The sequence below is a fragment of the Salmo salar genome, chromosome 06 (assembly GCF_965601325.2).
Source record: "Salmo salar chromosome 06, fSalSal1, whole genome shotgun sequence".
NCBI classification, from domain to species: Eukaryota; Metazoa; Chordata; class Actinopteri; order Salmoniformes; family Salmonidae; genus Salmo; species Salmo salar.
The window spans coordinates 65755098-65769198 of record NC_138296.1 but is presented as its reverse complement, the minus strand read 5'-3'; the positions used below and the strand labels follow the sequence as shown (position 1 = coordinate 65769198).

General features: G+C 45.6%; 1 protein-coding gene across 1 annotated transcript in view; it reads right to left on the bottom strand.

Moving 5' to 3' along the window:
* man1a1 (mannosidase, alpha, class 1A, member 1) overlaps nt 1-14101 on the bottom strand; it is a 168598-nt gene that overhangs the window by 36298 nt on the left and 118199 nt on the right. Inside the window, exon 5 of the mRNA XM_014205126.3 lies at nt 3549-3643. Coding sequence (XP_014060601.1) covers nt 3549-3643 — 95 coding nt within the window. The remainder of the gene's footprint in view (nt 1-3548; nt 3644-14101) is intronic.

Sequence of the window (14101 nt, the reverse complement as noted above, 5' to 3'; positions counted from 1 at the left end):
GTAGGAACATCCCTCTACAGATACTCGGTTTTGCAACATATTTTCTACAAAATAGACTAAGGCCTACATAACTGCTGAGCACAAATGATCTGCTATGACTGCAACATTATGATTGCAAGTATGGTTCTTGATTTTCAAGTTACTCCCGCCTCCGCAAAGTACAAAAGGATGTAAACTCGGATGTAAAGTATGAAAACGTAGTGTTACAAATCTTGGGAATGGTCTTCTAAAACATTCAAAGTCACTTGTCTTACCTTTAACTGTTCTCTGAGGAGAGTACAGGAAAACTTCCTGTAGCTGTCTGAAATTGGGTTACTGGTTCTAACATATGATGTAAGTGGATGAGAGTGCGTCCCTCCATTTAAAGTAGGACAAAGTGCTGATGCCAAAATAGCCCAAACTTTCCTCCTTTCATTACAGGTAAAGTGGCTGTCATCTTTGAATTGGGTTACGCTGTTGCTGTCGACAATTCACGGGTCAAATACATGTATTTAACAGCTCATGGCAGTCGCCAAGTTACGAGTCCTTGTACTTTTGTAAGAGGGGAAGGTGAAGAACCATCTGGAGGGAAAAAAGCATCAGTCTTCATGCTATTTAGCAGACGCTTTATCCAAAGCAACTTAGTCATGAGTGCATAGATGGGTTAGCTGACAATGTCACGAAAACAATGCGCACGCTGAAATAGGGCAGAAGACTGAGTTGTTATGACTCTGGATGGCCAGATGGCTACCGACAATGACAAGAAGCTGCCATGTGGGGAATCGTAAGTGACTCATTTCAGCTAGTTTCATCTTGTTCTTGTTTTGAGGCGTTTTGACTGATTTCATGTCAATACTAACGTAGCTAAAATTTGCTAGCTAGCTAACCAACAACTGTAATGATGCACTGAATTTAAGAGACAACAAGTGCTCATTGTAACAACGTATTTATGTTTTCAATAAACATTGAAGACTAAATATATTTTACATGTTGTCAACAATCTAAGCCAACCCTGTTTGTTTTGCTCATAGTTGCACACACGTCAGCTCTGTTGCTAATCAACCAACCCCTCTATACCTGAATGGTTGGGGTGGTCTCGGGAATCGAACCCACTATCCTGGCGTTGCAAGCGCCATGCTCTACCAATTGAGCCACAGAGGACCACCGACTCATCCACATACACACAGCAACACACACACACAGATGAAACGAGAAGGAAAGTGGTTGATCAATATCAAATCATCTCTTTCTATATGCAGGTAGAGAACGGTGAGTTTAGATTCAGAATTCCCCAAAGGGGACCACTTCCCCCTCTTAAGAGCTTTCTTAGAAACAAGCACCAACAAAATGTTCAGATGAAAAACACAGGGAAGAGGGCTGGCCAGACATAACCTCCAACAAGAAAATGAGTCACAAACAAAACCTGCCAAGAGGCTTTTGACAGCACACAGCGTTCGTCTTGTTAGTCATCACGCTAATGAGAGAGAATGAGTGGGAGAGCTCTCTTAACACCGCTCACTATTAAGTGGATGGTGCTCGCAACTGATGCTAATCTGCTTCTTATAGTCTCTAGACAGAAATCATATACATATGCCAGGCTCTACATTAACTTACATACTAAGGGAAGCCTATTTATTTTTCCCAAAGAAATCTACCTTATTCACTCCTATGCCTTACCATCTCCATATCAGAAATGCCATCTGTGGTCAAGGTCTGGTGGGCTCTATAAAAGCTAGGCCAGCTACAGTATGGTTCAGTGGCGTGGTAAATTCATCATTGACACCAATCTGTTGAGGCCCCTGGGGGCCAGTGGTGGGGTGAGGGCCAGGCGGGGGCGGTCCTCTGGGGCCTCGGCTCTAACTCCAGGAGACTGGTAGCTCCAACCACCATGTGACGATGCGTGCAGAAAGCCCTTTCATTCGCCATAAGCGGGGAGAAATGAATTTGTTACACGGACCCAGTCATCTCCATGACAACCTGGGTTTTAATGAATATCTGACAAACTGGGCTGCGGTCTCACTGGGGAAAAATGTGAAAAGAATGCATTCACATGGCGCTTGACTTGAGCTTTTTACTGAAGTGAGACAGGTTTCTCCCTCCTGGCTATTAAAAAAACATTATACAGTGTGTAGGTATGTGAGAAGAGATAACATATTACATATCAAGCTAAAGACATTTCTTTCATTTGGTACAGTAATAGTGCTGCGAAGCCACCCACATGTTCAGGTTTGTGGTATTTCTTTAAAGCTAAGCTATGTGGATTTGACCCTGACAAAAATCTCTCTCTCTGTTCTTGGTTGTGGCAAGAGTTGTGCAGTGAGAGGGAAGAGTTGAGTGTGAGTGTGTAAATAAGGACTCTCTCAGGCCTTGGACTGAATGGGCAGAGCATGCTACACTGGCTGCAGGAGACTGAAGCAGACTGGACAGAGAGGTTGTTTATTCTCATGGCTGAGACAAGCCACTGGCGTTACACGCCCCCCCTCCTTCTTCTTCCTCCTCCTCCCTCATTTATTCCCCTCTTCCTTCACCCTTGAGGCCCCCTGCTGCTTTTACCTACCGGGCAGCAAATTGGTTAGCGTCGGAAGAAAAACAATTTCCAAACCCAATAATAATCATCCAACAGGTTTGCCCCTCGAGAGTACCCTCTGTCCTCCCTTTTGTCCTCTCACTCCCCTCTCCCTATTCTCAGCGATGTGGGCGGCTAGACTCACCCCTCAGTTCAGGGGGGCTACCATAAGGGCAAGGAGAGGGATGGAGGGTAGGAAGGGAACAAGACTTCCATGGAGAGCTGCTCAAGAAAAAACGGTCACTTTGGATTGGTTAGCCCGAGCCAACCCTTGACATGTCAGACTCAGGGCTGTATTATTCTGAAGCTGTTTCTTTCTGGAGCAGGGAGGGAGTCATGGCAGCTATAGACTCTGTAGCCTAGACGCTGGGCAGAGGCCATTCAGAGTAAGGTGCAGACAGAATAACAATCTAGAGGCAGGCTCGGTGTGCAAGAGCATCATAAAATCGGCTGAAGTATGTCAAGGTCCAGACAGTGTGTTGTCAAAACACTGGCTTACCAAAACAGAGCCGTGAGCATCGATACTGACACCATTCCTCACTTCTGTGGTTTGGGGGACAGTATAAAGCAAGCAGAGACCCCACTTCCCAAAACAACTGCTTTTATGTGCCAACCACGATGCTATCAACCCACAGCAGAGAATACTTCAAAGCTGTGGAGAGAGAGAGAAGTATTTGCAATAGTCTGTGTAGTTAACGTAACTGAGGGAATCAGAGGGAGAGAGAGTGAAATCATTGAAGGCTTTTGGTCTTTACTCCTGTGAATAGAGTACAAGGACGAGTGATGCAAGGAAAGAGTGAGTGAGCTATTTCAAGCTGCCTAGTGGGTGTACAGTGTATGTCTATACAGGTCCAGGTTCAAGGTATTGACCTCTTCTGATTTGAGTGACGCTCCAGTATTGGGAATAGTGAGTGATATATTTGAAGCCGTGGGCTGACTGTACATTTTGTATATAAAACAGACAGAGACCGACAGAACGGTGGTGTTTGAGTGCAGGACTCACCTCTTCAGGTTTAGGAGGGCCCAGGGGATGCCTGTGGGTGTTTTGAATGCAGGCAACAGCTTCTCTCCCAGTTGTATGGCCTTCTTCCTGAATACCTACCAAACAAACAGAGAGATGTATCAGCCAAACAATCTACCCCCGTCTTTCTGTCAATCCTGTCTGATGTCTGAGAGGTGGTGACAAGGCACTGATCCATGGACAATGGGTTAGGGTTAGCTCTTCCTGTCACATGGGCATTTTATCTCATGCAGCGTTGCCCTTCTTCCTGTTAGATAGGAGGGAAGGAGAGGCTGTTTCCTGATTTGTGAGAGAGCGGGAGCGAGGGAGAGAGCGAGAGAGAGATAGAACGACAGGAAGAGGGAGACAGAGCAAGAGTGTTTAGGACTACATCCTGCAGCAGGCTGATAAAAGCCAATCAGATAAGAGCGGAGCGTGGCGGGTCTGAGGCCTTCCTTCCCATCCTGCACTGCACTTAGCTCCACAACGCTGTGCTGCCTCACACCGCCTCCCTCCCACCCACCCACCATCTCTCCCTTTTCCACATCTTGTTTTGTTACAGCCTTTTTCTAAAATTGATTAAATAATTTCCCCCCTCATCAATCTACACAAAATACCCCATAATGACAAAAACATAAATACCTTATTCACATAAGTATTCAGACCCTTTGCTATGAGACTCAAAATTGAGCTCAGGTGCATCCTGTTTCCTGATCATCTGTGATGTTTCGACAACTTGGAGTCAACCTGTGTTAAATTCAATTGATTGGACATGATTTGAAAAGGCACACGCGTGTCTATAGAAGGTCCCACAGTTGACAGTGCGTGTCAGAACAAAACCTAAGCCACGAGGTCGAAGGAAATGTCCGTAGAGGTCCGAGACAGGATTGTGTCGAGGAACAGATCTGGGGAAGGCTACCAAAAAAATTCTGCGGCATTGAAGGTCCCCAAGAACACAGTGGCGTCCATCATTCTTAAATGGAAGAAGTTTAGAACCACCAAGACCCTTCCTAGAGCTGGCCACCCAGCCAAACTCTGCAATCGGAGAAGGGCCTTGGTCAGGAAGGTGACCAAGAACCCGATGGTCACTCTGACAGAGCTCCAGAGCTCCTCTGTGGAGATGGGAGAACCTTCCAGAAGGACAACCATCTCTGCAGCACTCCACCAAATCAGGCCTTTATGGTAGAGTGGCCAGACGGAAGCCACTCCTCAGTAAAAGGCACATGACAGCCCACTTGGATTTGCCAAAAGGCACCTAAAGGCCTCTTAGACCATGAGAAAAAAGATTCTCTGATCTGATTAAACCAAGATTGAACTCTTTGGCCTGAATGCCAAGGGTCACGTTTGGAGGGTACCTTGCACCATCCCTACGGTGAAGCATGGTGGTGGCAGCATCATGCTGTGGGGATGTTTTTCAGCGGCAAGGACTGGGAGACGAGTCAGGATCGAGGGAAAGTTAAACGGCGCAAAGTAGAGAGATCCTTGATGAAACCTGCTCCAGAGCACTCAGGACCACAGACTAGGGCAAAGGTCCACCTTCCAACAAGACAACAACCACAAGCACACAGCCAAGAGACCGCAGGAGTGGCTTCGGACAAGTCTCTGAATGTCCTTGAGTGGGCCAGTCAGAGCAAGGACTTGAACCCGATCGAACATCTCTGGAGAGACTTGAATATAGCGGTGCAGCGACGCTCCCCATCCAACATGACAGAGCTTAAGCGGATTTGCAGAGAAGAATGGGAGAAACTCCCCAAATACAGGTGTGACAAGCTTGTAGCGTCATACCCAAGAAGACTCGAGGCTGTAATCGCAGCCAAAGGTGCTTCAACAAAGTACTGAGTAAAGGGTCTGAATACTTATGTAATAGTTATTTTTAACAAATGTGCAAAAATGTCAAAGAATCTATTTTGGATTTGTCATTATAGGGTATTGTGTGTAGACTGATGAGGGGAAAAAAACTATTTAATACATTTTTGAATAAGGCTGTAACGTAAACAAAATGTGGAAAAAGTCAAGGGGTCTGAATACTTTCCGAATGCACTGTACATCTATCAACCCATTCAGATCACATCAGGGGCAGGGAAATGTCACCAGCACTTTACATGAAATTATATACAATGACACCAATACACAATGACAGGTAGGATATGAAAGGCACATACACATCTTAACGTCCAAGTCCTGAGAGGATTCTGTACAGTAGGAAATAGGAATATTAATGTAGAATAAATACGTTCCCTATGAAGTCCCCAGAGTTTCTGAGAATGCACTCACTGTGTGGAGTGAAGATGCCCCAGTCAATAATTAGAATTTCATGCAGACACTTCGGCTCTGAGATAAAGTGCTCTGGGTGCAGCTAAATCCAGCATATAAGAACGCTAAATTTAGTCGCAAGAGCTACTGTAACAAACAGAGATAACAAAGCTGTAGACATGATCATATCTGTGTATTCTATCAATGCTCCACCAGCACATGTTCATATACCACACTGAACAAAAATATAAAAGTAACATGAAACAATTTCAAAGATTTTACTGAGTTACAGTTCATAGAAGGAAATCAGTCAATTAAAATACATAAATTAGGCCCTAATCTATAGATTTCACATGACTGGACAGGGGCGCAGCCATGGGTGAACCTGGGATGGCATAGGCCCACCCACTTGGGAGCCAGGTCCACCCACTGGGGAGCCTGGCCCAGCCAATCATTATTAAGGACAGAAATACTCTTCGGCACCCCTCCCCCCCTCAGACGATCTCACAGGTGAAGAAGCTGGATGTGGAGGTCCTGGGCTGGCATAGTTACACGTGGTCTGCGGTTGTGAGGCCGGTTGGACGCACTGTCAAATTCTCTAAAATGACTTTGGAGGTGGCTTATGGTAGAGAAATTAACATTCAATTCGCTGGCAACAGCTCTGGTGGACATTCCTGCAGCCAGCATGCCAATTGCACGCTCCCTCAAAACTTGACATTGTGCCATTTTGTTATGTGACAAAACTCCACATTTTAGAGTGGCCTTTCATTGTCCCCGGCACAAGGTGCACCTGTATAATGATAATGCCGTTTAATCAGCTTCTTGATATGTCACACCTGTCAGGTGGATGGATTATCTTGGCAAAGGAGAAATGCTCACGAACAGGTACGTAAACAAATTTGTGCACAACATTTGAGATAACTTTTTTGGGGGATGCGTTTAAAACATTTCTGTGATCTTTTATTTTAGCTTGTGAAAAATGGGACAAACACTTTACATGTTGCGTTTAAATTTCTGTTCAGTATAGTTCTAATGTGATATAGAGCCGTCAGAGCAGGTTGTGTGCGGCTGTGAAGAAGAGAAGGCGCGGAGACGTCTGCAAGCAGCATCAATAAAGAAATAACCAAGACTATGTTTTCTTGGTATATGGATGGAGTGCTCACTCTCATTCCATACCCACATCACCCACCTTCAGTATCGCAACAAAACATCCTTCACCCACTCTGCCAAGTACACCCTTGTAAAAATGACCATTCGGAACTATGGTGATGTAATTTACAGTCTTGCCCCGAAAAAAAACTAGATTATTTACCACACTGCCATCCACTTTGTTACCACTTCAACACTCATCACTGTGACCTTTACACCCTGGTCAACTGGCCCTTGTTACATACACGACTCCAGACCCACTGGCAAAAATTTATTTAGTCGCTCACTCCTCAACATCTCCACTACCAATAGCAACCTGCGCTCTGTGGTAGATGTATCACACTGGTCATTCCCAAAGTTCGCACTTCCTTTGGCCGTCATTCATTCCAATTTTCCGCCGACTGGAACAGGCTGCAAAAAGACCCTCAAACTTGACATATTCATCCCACCACACTCCTTCAGAAACATTAACTGAGCTGCTATCTGATCAATGTACCTGCTGATTATTAAGTCTTCTGTGTTGCCTTGACCTTTTCTGCTCTAACACACTGAATATTTCTTAGTGTTGTATATTTGGTGAATTTGTACCTTCCCTCTGTATAGTGTTTGTTTTATATATTTGTTTTGTGGTATTTTTTATTTTATTTTGTATTTTTTTATTTCACCGTTATTTAACCAGCTAGTTGAGAACAAGTTCTCATTTACAACTGCGACCTGGCCAAGATAAAGCAAAGCAGTGCGACAGAAACAACAACAGAGTTACACATGGAATAAACAAGCGTACAGTCAACACAATAGAAAAAAAAATCTATATACAGTGTGTGCAAATGGCATGAGGTGGTATGGCAATAAATAGGCCATAGTAGCAAAGTAATTAGAATTTAGCAGATTAACACTGGAGTGATAGATTAGCAGATGATGATGAGCAGATGATGGCGATTTTTGTCATTCGTTCCAGTCACTTGCAGCAGAGAACAGGAAGGAAAGGCGGCCAAAGCAGGTGTTGGCTTTGGGGATGACCAGTGGGAAATACCTGCTGGAGCGCGTGCTACGGGTGGGTGTTGTTATCGTGACCAGTGAGCTGAGATAAGGCGGAGCTTTACCTAGCATAGACTTGTAGATGACCTGGAGCCAGTGGGTCTGGCGACGAATATGTAGCGAGGGCCAGCCGACGAGAGCATACAGGTCGCAGTGGTGGGTGGTACAAGGCACTTTGGTAACAAAACAGATGGCACTGTGATAGACTGCATCCAATTTGCTGAGTAGAGTATTGGAAGCTATTTTGTAGATGACATCGCCGAAGTCGAGGATCGGTAGGATAATCAGTTTTACTAGGGTAAGTTTGGCGGCGTGAGTGAAGGAGGCTTTGCTGATAAATAGAAAGCCGATTCTAGATTTGATTTTGGATTGGAGATGTTTGATATGAGTCTGGAAGGAGAGTTTACAGTCTAGCCAGACACCTAGGTTTTTGTAGTTGTCCACGTATTCTAGGTCAGAACCGTCCAGAGTAGTGATGCTAGTCGGGCGGGCGGGTGCGGGCAGCGAACAGTTGAAAAGCATGCATTTGGTTTTGCTAGCGTTTAAGAGCAGTTGGAGGCCACGGAAGGAGTTTTGTATGGCATTGAAGCTTGTTTGGAGGTTAGTTAACACAGTGTCCAAAGAAGGGTCAGATGTATACAGAATGGTGTCGTCTGCGTAGAGGTGGATCAGGGAATCACATCGTTGATATATATACAGAGAAGAGAGTCGGCCCGATAGTTAAACCCTGTGGTACCCCCATAGAGACTGCCAGAGGTCCGGACAACAGGCCCTCCGATTTGACACACTGAACTCTATCTGCGAAGTAGTTGGTGAACCAGGCGAGGCAGTCATTTGAGAAACCAAGGCTATTGAATTGAGTCTGCCGATAAGAATACAGTGATTGACAGAGTCGAAAGCCTTGGCCAGGTCGATGAAGACGGCTGCACAGTACTGTCTTTTATCGATGGTGGTTATGATATCGTTTATTACCTTGAGCGTGGCTGAGGTGCACCCGTGACCAGCTCGGAAACTGGATTGCACAGCGGAGAAGGTACAGTGGGATTCGAAATGGTCAGTGATCCGTTTATTAACTTTGCTTTCAAAGATTTTAGAAAGGCAGGGCAGGATGGATATAGGTCTGTAACAGTTTGGGTCTAGAGTGTCACCCCCTTTGAAGAGGGGGATGACCGCGGCAGCTTTCCAATCTTTAGGGATCTCGGACGAAATGAAAGAGGTTGAACAGACTGGTAATAGGGGTTGCAAAAATGGCGGCGGATCATTTTAGAACGAGAGGGTCCAGATTGTCTAGCCCAGCTGATTTGTACTGGTCCAGGTTTTGCAGCTCTTTCAGAACATCTGCAATCTGGATTTGTGTGAAGGAGAAGCTGGGGAGGCTCAGGCAAGTAGCTGCGAGGGGTGCGGAGCTGGTGGCCGGGGTTGGGGTAGCCAGGAGGAAAGCATGGCCAGCCATAGAGAAATGCTTATTGAAATGTTCGATTATCATGGATTTATCGGTGGTGACCGTGTCGCCTAGCCTCGTGGGTAGGAGTGGGCAGCTGGGAGGAGGTGCTCTTGTTCTTCATGGACTTTACAATGTCCCAAAACTTTTTGGAGTTAGACCTTTGTGTGTTGTCCTGTCACTGTTGCAATGTTATGCCTCTAGGACAGGTGATTATTGTAAATGACAATTGGTTCTCGATTGACTTCTGGTTAAATAAATGACAAAAAAATAAATAATAATAATTGTCACATGCAAAGGATAGGTGCGGTGAAATGTGTTGTTTGTGGAAGCACTGCCAATCCAGGGACCTGTGCCACACGGCTTCCTGCTAATCCAATTGATGTGAAAAGATACTCTCCTCTATGAAGTAGTAAAATGTCTTATTTCAGATAATGAAGGAGAAAGGGTAGCAGCTTTAGAGAATGCCCCACTGGGTACCAGCCACTCCATAGTGGAGAATGTCTCACCATGAGCTGCCTGCTCTGAGGGGACACGAATGAAAAGGGTAAAAACGCAACTTGTCAAATATTGGTGTCGTAGAGCAATAGAGCCGGTGTCTTGAAAGTAATTGAATCGGGTATTTTCAAAAAGCGGAGGTTGATGGATGTATATAGAGAAAGGGCTTAAAGACAGGTGCTGGCGAACTTTCAAAACAGGCATTTGGTAGCCGTGTCAATATGCTACATGACATCACGTGGCGAGGTTGCTTTCAGCTCATTGTGTTACTGATGCCTTTCACCCATCGGCGTCATTCACCGGATGCCCGCTGAGACTTGTGCCGTACTCAAAAAACACGGCTAGGTCTGTGTGCGTCAGCCACCAAATAATTACTATGTCTCCCGCCGTGTCCTTGGAGTCTCTGGACAAGGTCACCTGTTAACCTATTCGACTAAATCCACAGCGCTGTTCCTTCTGCCCACTGCTGCCCCCTCTGCGATGAGACGTGGGCCGTCTACCTCGCTCATTCACCACTGAGTTAGTCTGTCGCCTCCAGGATCCGTGTTATTACATTGGACATTTATAGCTCGTTTCTGAGCAGATTCTGAAAGTAATCTGGAGCCCCCGCAATGTATGTAGGGGACACCCACAAATCATTCCATTCCACCAGGTTTGGCATATATACTGTACACAGGTCAGAAATGAAGATATCCTGCGTAGCTACGTCTCATCCAATTGGTGTGATTAATGCCTTTAATAATGCCAGGTCGCTGGAGAATAGATTAACTACAGCACCACCTAGAGTCATCAAGCAAACTGTCAACAAGGTTTACAAAGCAATCAAATGATCTGCACCACCAAACAACCTGGCCAGGCGAGATGGACGGCAGATAACATTAGCAAATATTGATGATGATAATCATATTCCAAACACACTCCAGTGAGTTTGGATAATGATTTATCACTGATGTGAAAGGCTCTGCTATGAAGTAGAACTGAGACATGTGTTATACAGATTATAAACAGCAACGGCGGTTTTTGCGGGTTTCCTGACACTGAACGTGGATAACGCAAGACTCATTTGAACGATTCAGGTCAGAGGAGACAAAGAAGGAAGAAGTGGTTGTAGTTCTGAAAACAGGGAGATGTCTGGTTTCACTACTTTCAACTTGCACACAACCTCTTTCTGCAATAGGAGCCATTATATTTGTCCTCTACCAAGACATTTAGAGCTAGGGAATAAGGACATAGCCACCGAGCACACAGAGAGAGGGAGATAATGGGCGAGTGTAAGAGTGTGTGTGTGTGTGTGTGTGTGTGTACATCGGGGCTATGTGCCTGTCACTGGGAGCCAGGCTAACGGGTCCTGTGCTTTGGGGCTGTGGGGAGGAAGGCTGGACATGCCACTAAATAAGATGAATTACCGTGCCTGACCAGGGGTGACTGGGCCGCCTCGCGGGACACAGCCCAAATTACTCCACGTGTCTGTGACAGGGATCTGGTGACTCCGATAGATCGGCCCAGAGCCCCCCCATACCTGGATAAAGTGCCAGGGATGGACTGGGGGGCTCTGGGATGGGCCAAGTAGTTGGATCTCCAATCCCTTGCCATGACTCTCCAGGGAGCACACATCACAGGTCAACAACAGGACTGAACACGGCACCATGGCAATTCACTTCACCGTGGCTACTGAACCATGGGTTAGATCTGACTATACCTGCTTCTACTGTAGCCGTTGTGGATTAATATCACATAATACAATATCAAATACAGATAGATACTCGGGGGGGCTGGGGTGATATGACAGATTTTTAAAACCCCATGAGATCTCCAATCTCCATTGGCATGAGCACAGTCCTGCAGATGTCTGCACAGGCTTCTGCTGAGGGTGACAATGACTAGACAAGAGCATTGTATCCAGACTGGATCTCTCATCAGCTCATCAAACAGAGTGGTCTGACCCTCTTAAGATGCCATCCTGCACTCAGCAGGCTAAAGCCTGAAAGGGGCCTGAGATATTAATTGCTGGGAAAGAGCAGCTTTGGTCCGATCTAGTTGTGGTGAGCTGCACAAAACACCAGGCAGGACAGGGGAGGTCAAATTGCATTAGGGAATGAAACCCAGCACACCGTTTACCAGAGTGCACTCTCCCAGTTTACTTCCACCTGAGCGAGGGACTCATAGCAGCGCTGTCCTCCCTAAAGACCGAGGAGAACAAAACCATTCAAACAGGCCTCTGGACGGAACTGGGACTTTCCGACTAATTGAGAAATCATTGCTTGCTGAAAGTTCAAAGCTAAACTGTGACTTCAGAAAGGAGTCCTCTGGTGCTTTTTGCTGTGCCTAAGCCCTTAAAAGATTGATTAGGCCATCGATTGGGCAGTGCCAGTGAGAGAACTCACCTGGCGTCCCTGGCATGACTGATTCACCTGATGATTGAAAAGTAACAACACTGAAGTCTTTGAGATCAGGGGTTGTGCCCCTTCCTTTAATGTGCTGCTGAGGCGCAGGTTTTTATATTAGCAAAGAGAGCCTGAAGATCTCTCACCTCACATCTAAAATGACGACTCAGACCTTTCTCCATTCCTTAATGAACTATTAAGCAGTGAGCGAGAGAACCCCATTCCCCCATTACGTCCCAATACGTTTTTTTTTAGAGGAATGGCATACCTGTGCTTTACAATTACTAGGTGTCGTTTGTAGTTTGTGCCTCTCTGCTATGCTGACATTAACGGAGCAAGCCACAATAGATCACGTCCTGGGTGCAGGGGGAGACATTGTGAAAGGGCACTTCAAGGCAATTACCACAGTCATTTGTAGGGATTTATCTTAAGTCAGCACTGTGGGCCCCAGCACTTATTACAGCTAACAATCCACAGCAGTGAGGGAGAGAGGGAAAGAGGGAGAGGGCTAGTGAGATAAGTGGATTTTGTGGGAGGTAAAGAGGGATAAAATGCCATAGGGAAAGAGAGAGAGAAAGTATGTGAGAAAAGTAGAGAGAGATTCTGAGGGGCAGCAGTAAACCCAAATGAAGAGACCTAGATCTTGTGTCCGTCTGTCTGTCTACTCAAACACCAGGAGTCTTAAAGGTCAGACCAGGTGCAGGAAAACTGGCTTCTTTGCCACAAGTGGGTTCCATTGACAGTTCATTACACTGCCTATATGTCAGAGCTATCTGAGACTAGAGCTGATAGCCTTGGCCTCCATAGCTGAGAAGCAACCAATTTCCCCATCTACCGTAAAGACCATCTACCGCAAAGACCATCTACCGCAAAGACCATCTACCGCAAAGACCATCTACCGCAAAGACCATCTACCGCAAAGACCATCTACTGTAAAGACCAAAAGGGCACTTCAACCTCTGACTCAGCCTATTAACTGACCAGGGACCAGATGTGTGGCTTAAGATCATTGCAATCCAACAAGATTTTCAGATTATGGTCTATAAGCACTCATAAGGCAGTATGAGAGTCAGAGTGAGAGAGTGAGAGAGACCTAAATGCCAGAACTAGACAAGAGAGAGACAGACAAGAGAGAGACAGATGAGAGAGAGAGTGACAGAGTGAGAGTGACAGAGAGAGACAGAGCCCCATCCTGCGACCTAAGCGGTATGTATCAGATGCTCAACATGCTCTGCTCACACCTATTGTAATGGTCCGAGCCTAAACCACACGAAAACAACACTAGACACCATGGAACACAAAGCTTTTACTATCTCATCCTAGAATATACAAGGTCTGAGGTTATCTGCCTTTGGCCTAAAGAGCAGGAACCCAGACTTCATTTGCATTTGTTTAAGCTGTTTTGTAGTGACATTTATTTGAATACATCCATAACAGTTAGCTAATGATGTTCGATTTCACCTGGCATAGAAAATGTGCTCTCTACTCAGGACACTGTTGTTCAGAGTAGCTAGCCAACAACACATCAAAAAAATAACTTCAAGCTGAAGCTGGAAAGACTAGCTGCATTTGTTTTACCTGCTTTCCATTGACATCTCTGTGTACACATCCATAAAAATGATGCTGATTCATGATTTCGACTGGCTGAGAAAAGCTGCCTGTCTGTCTCATCCCGACCCCTACATGTTCATTACTATGGGACAGCTGGAGATCGCATGTCAATATTGAAACAATGTTGCAAATGTCAGAGAGACAGACAGCACGGTTTATACAAATCTCTGCTATTGAAAACC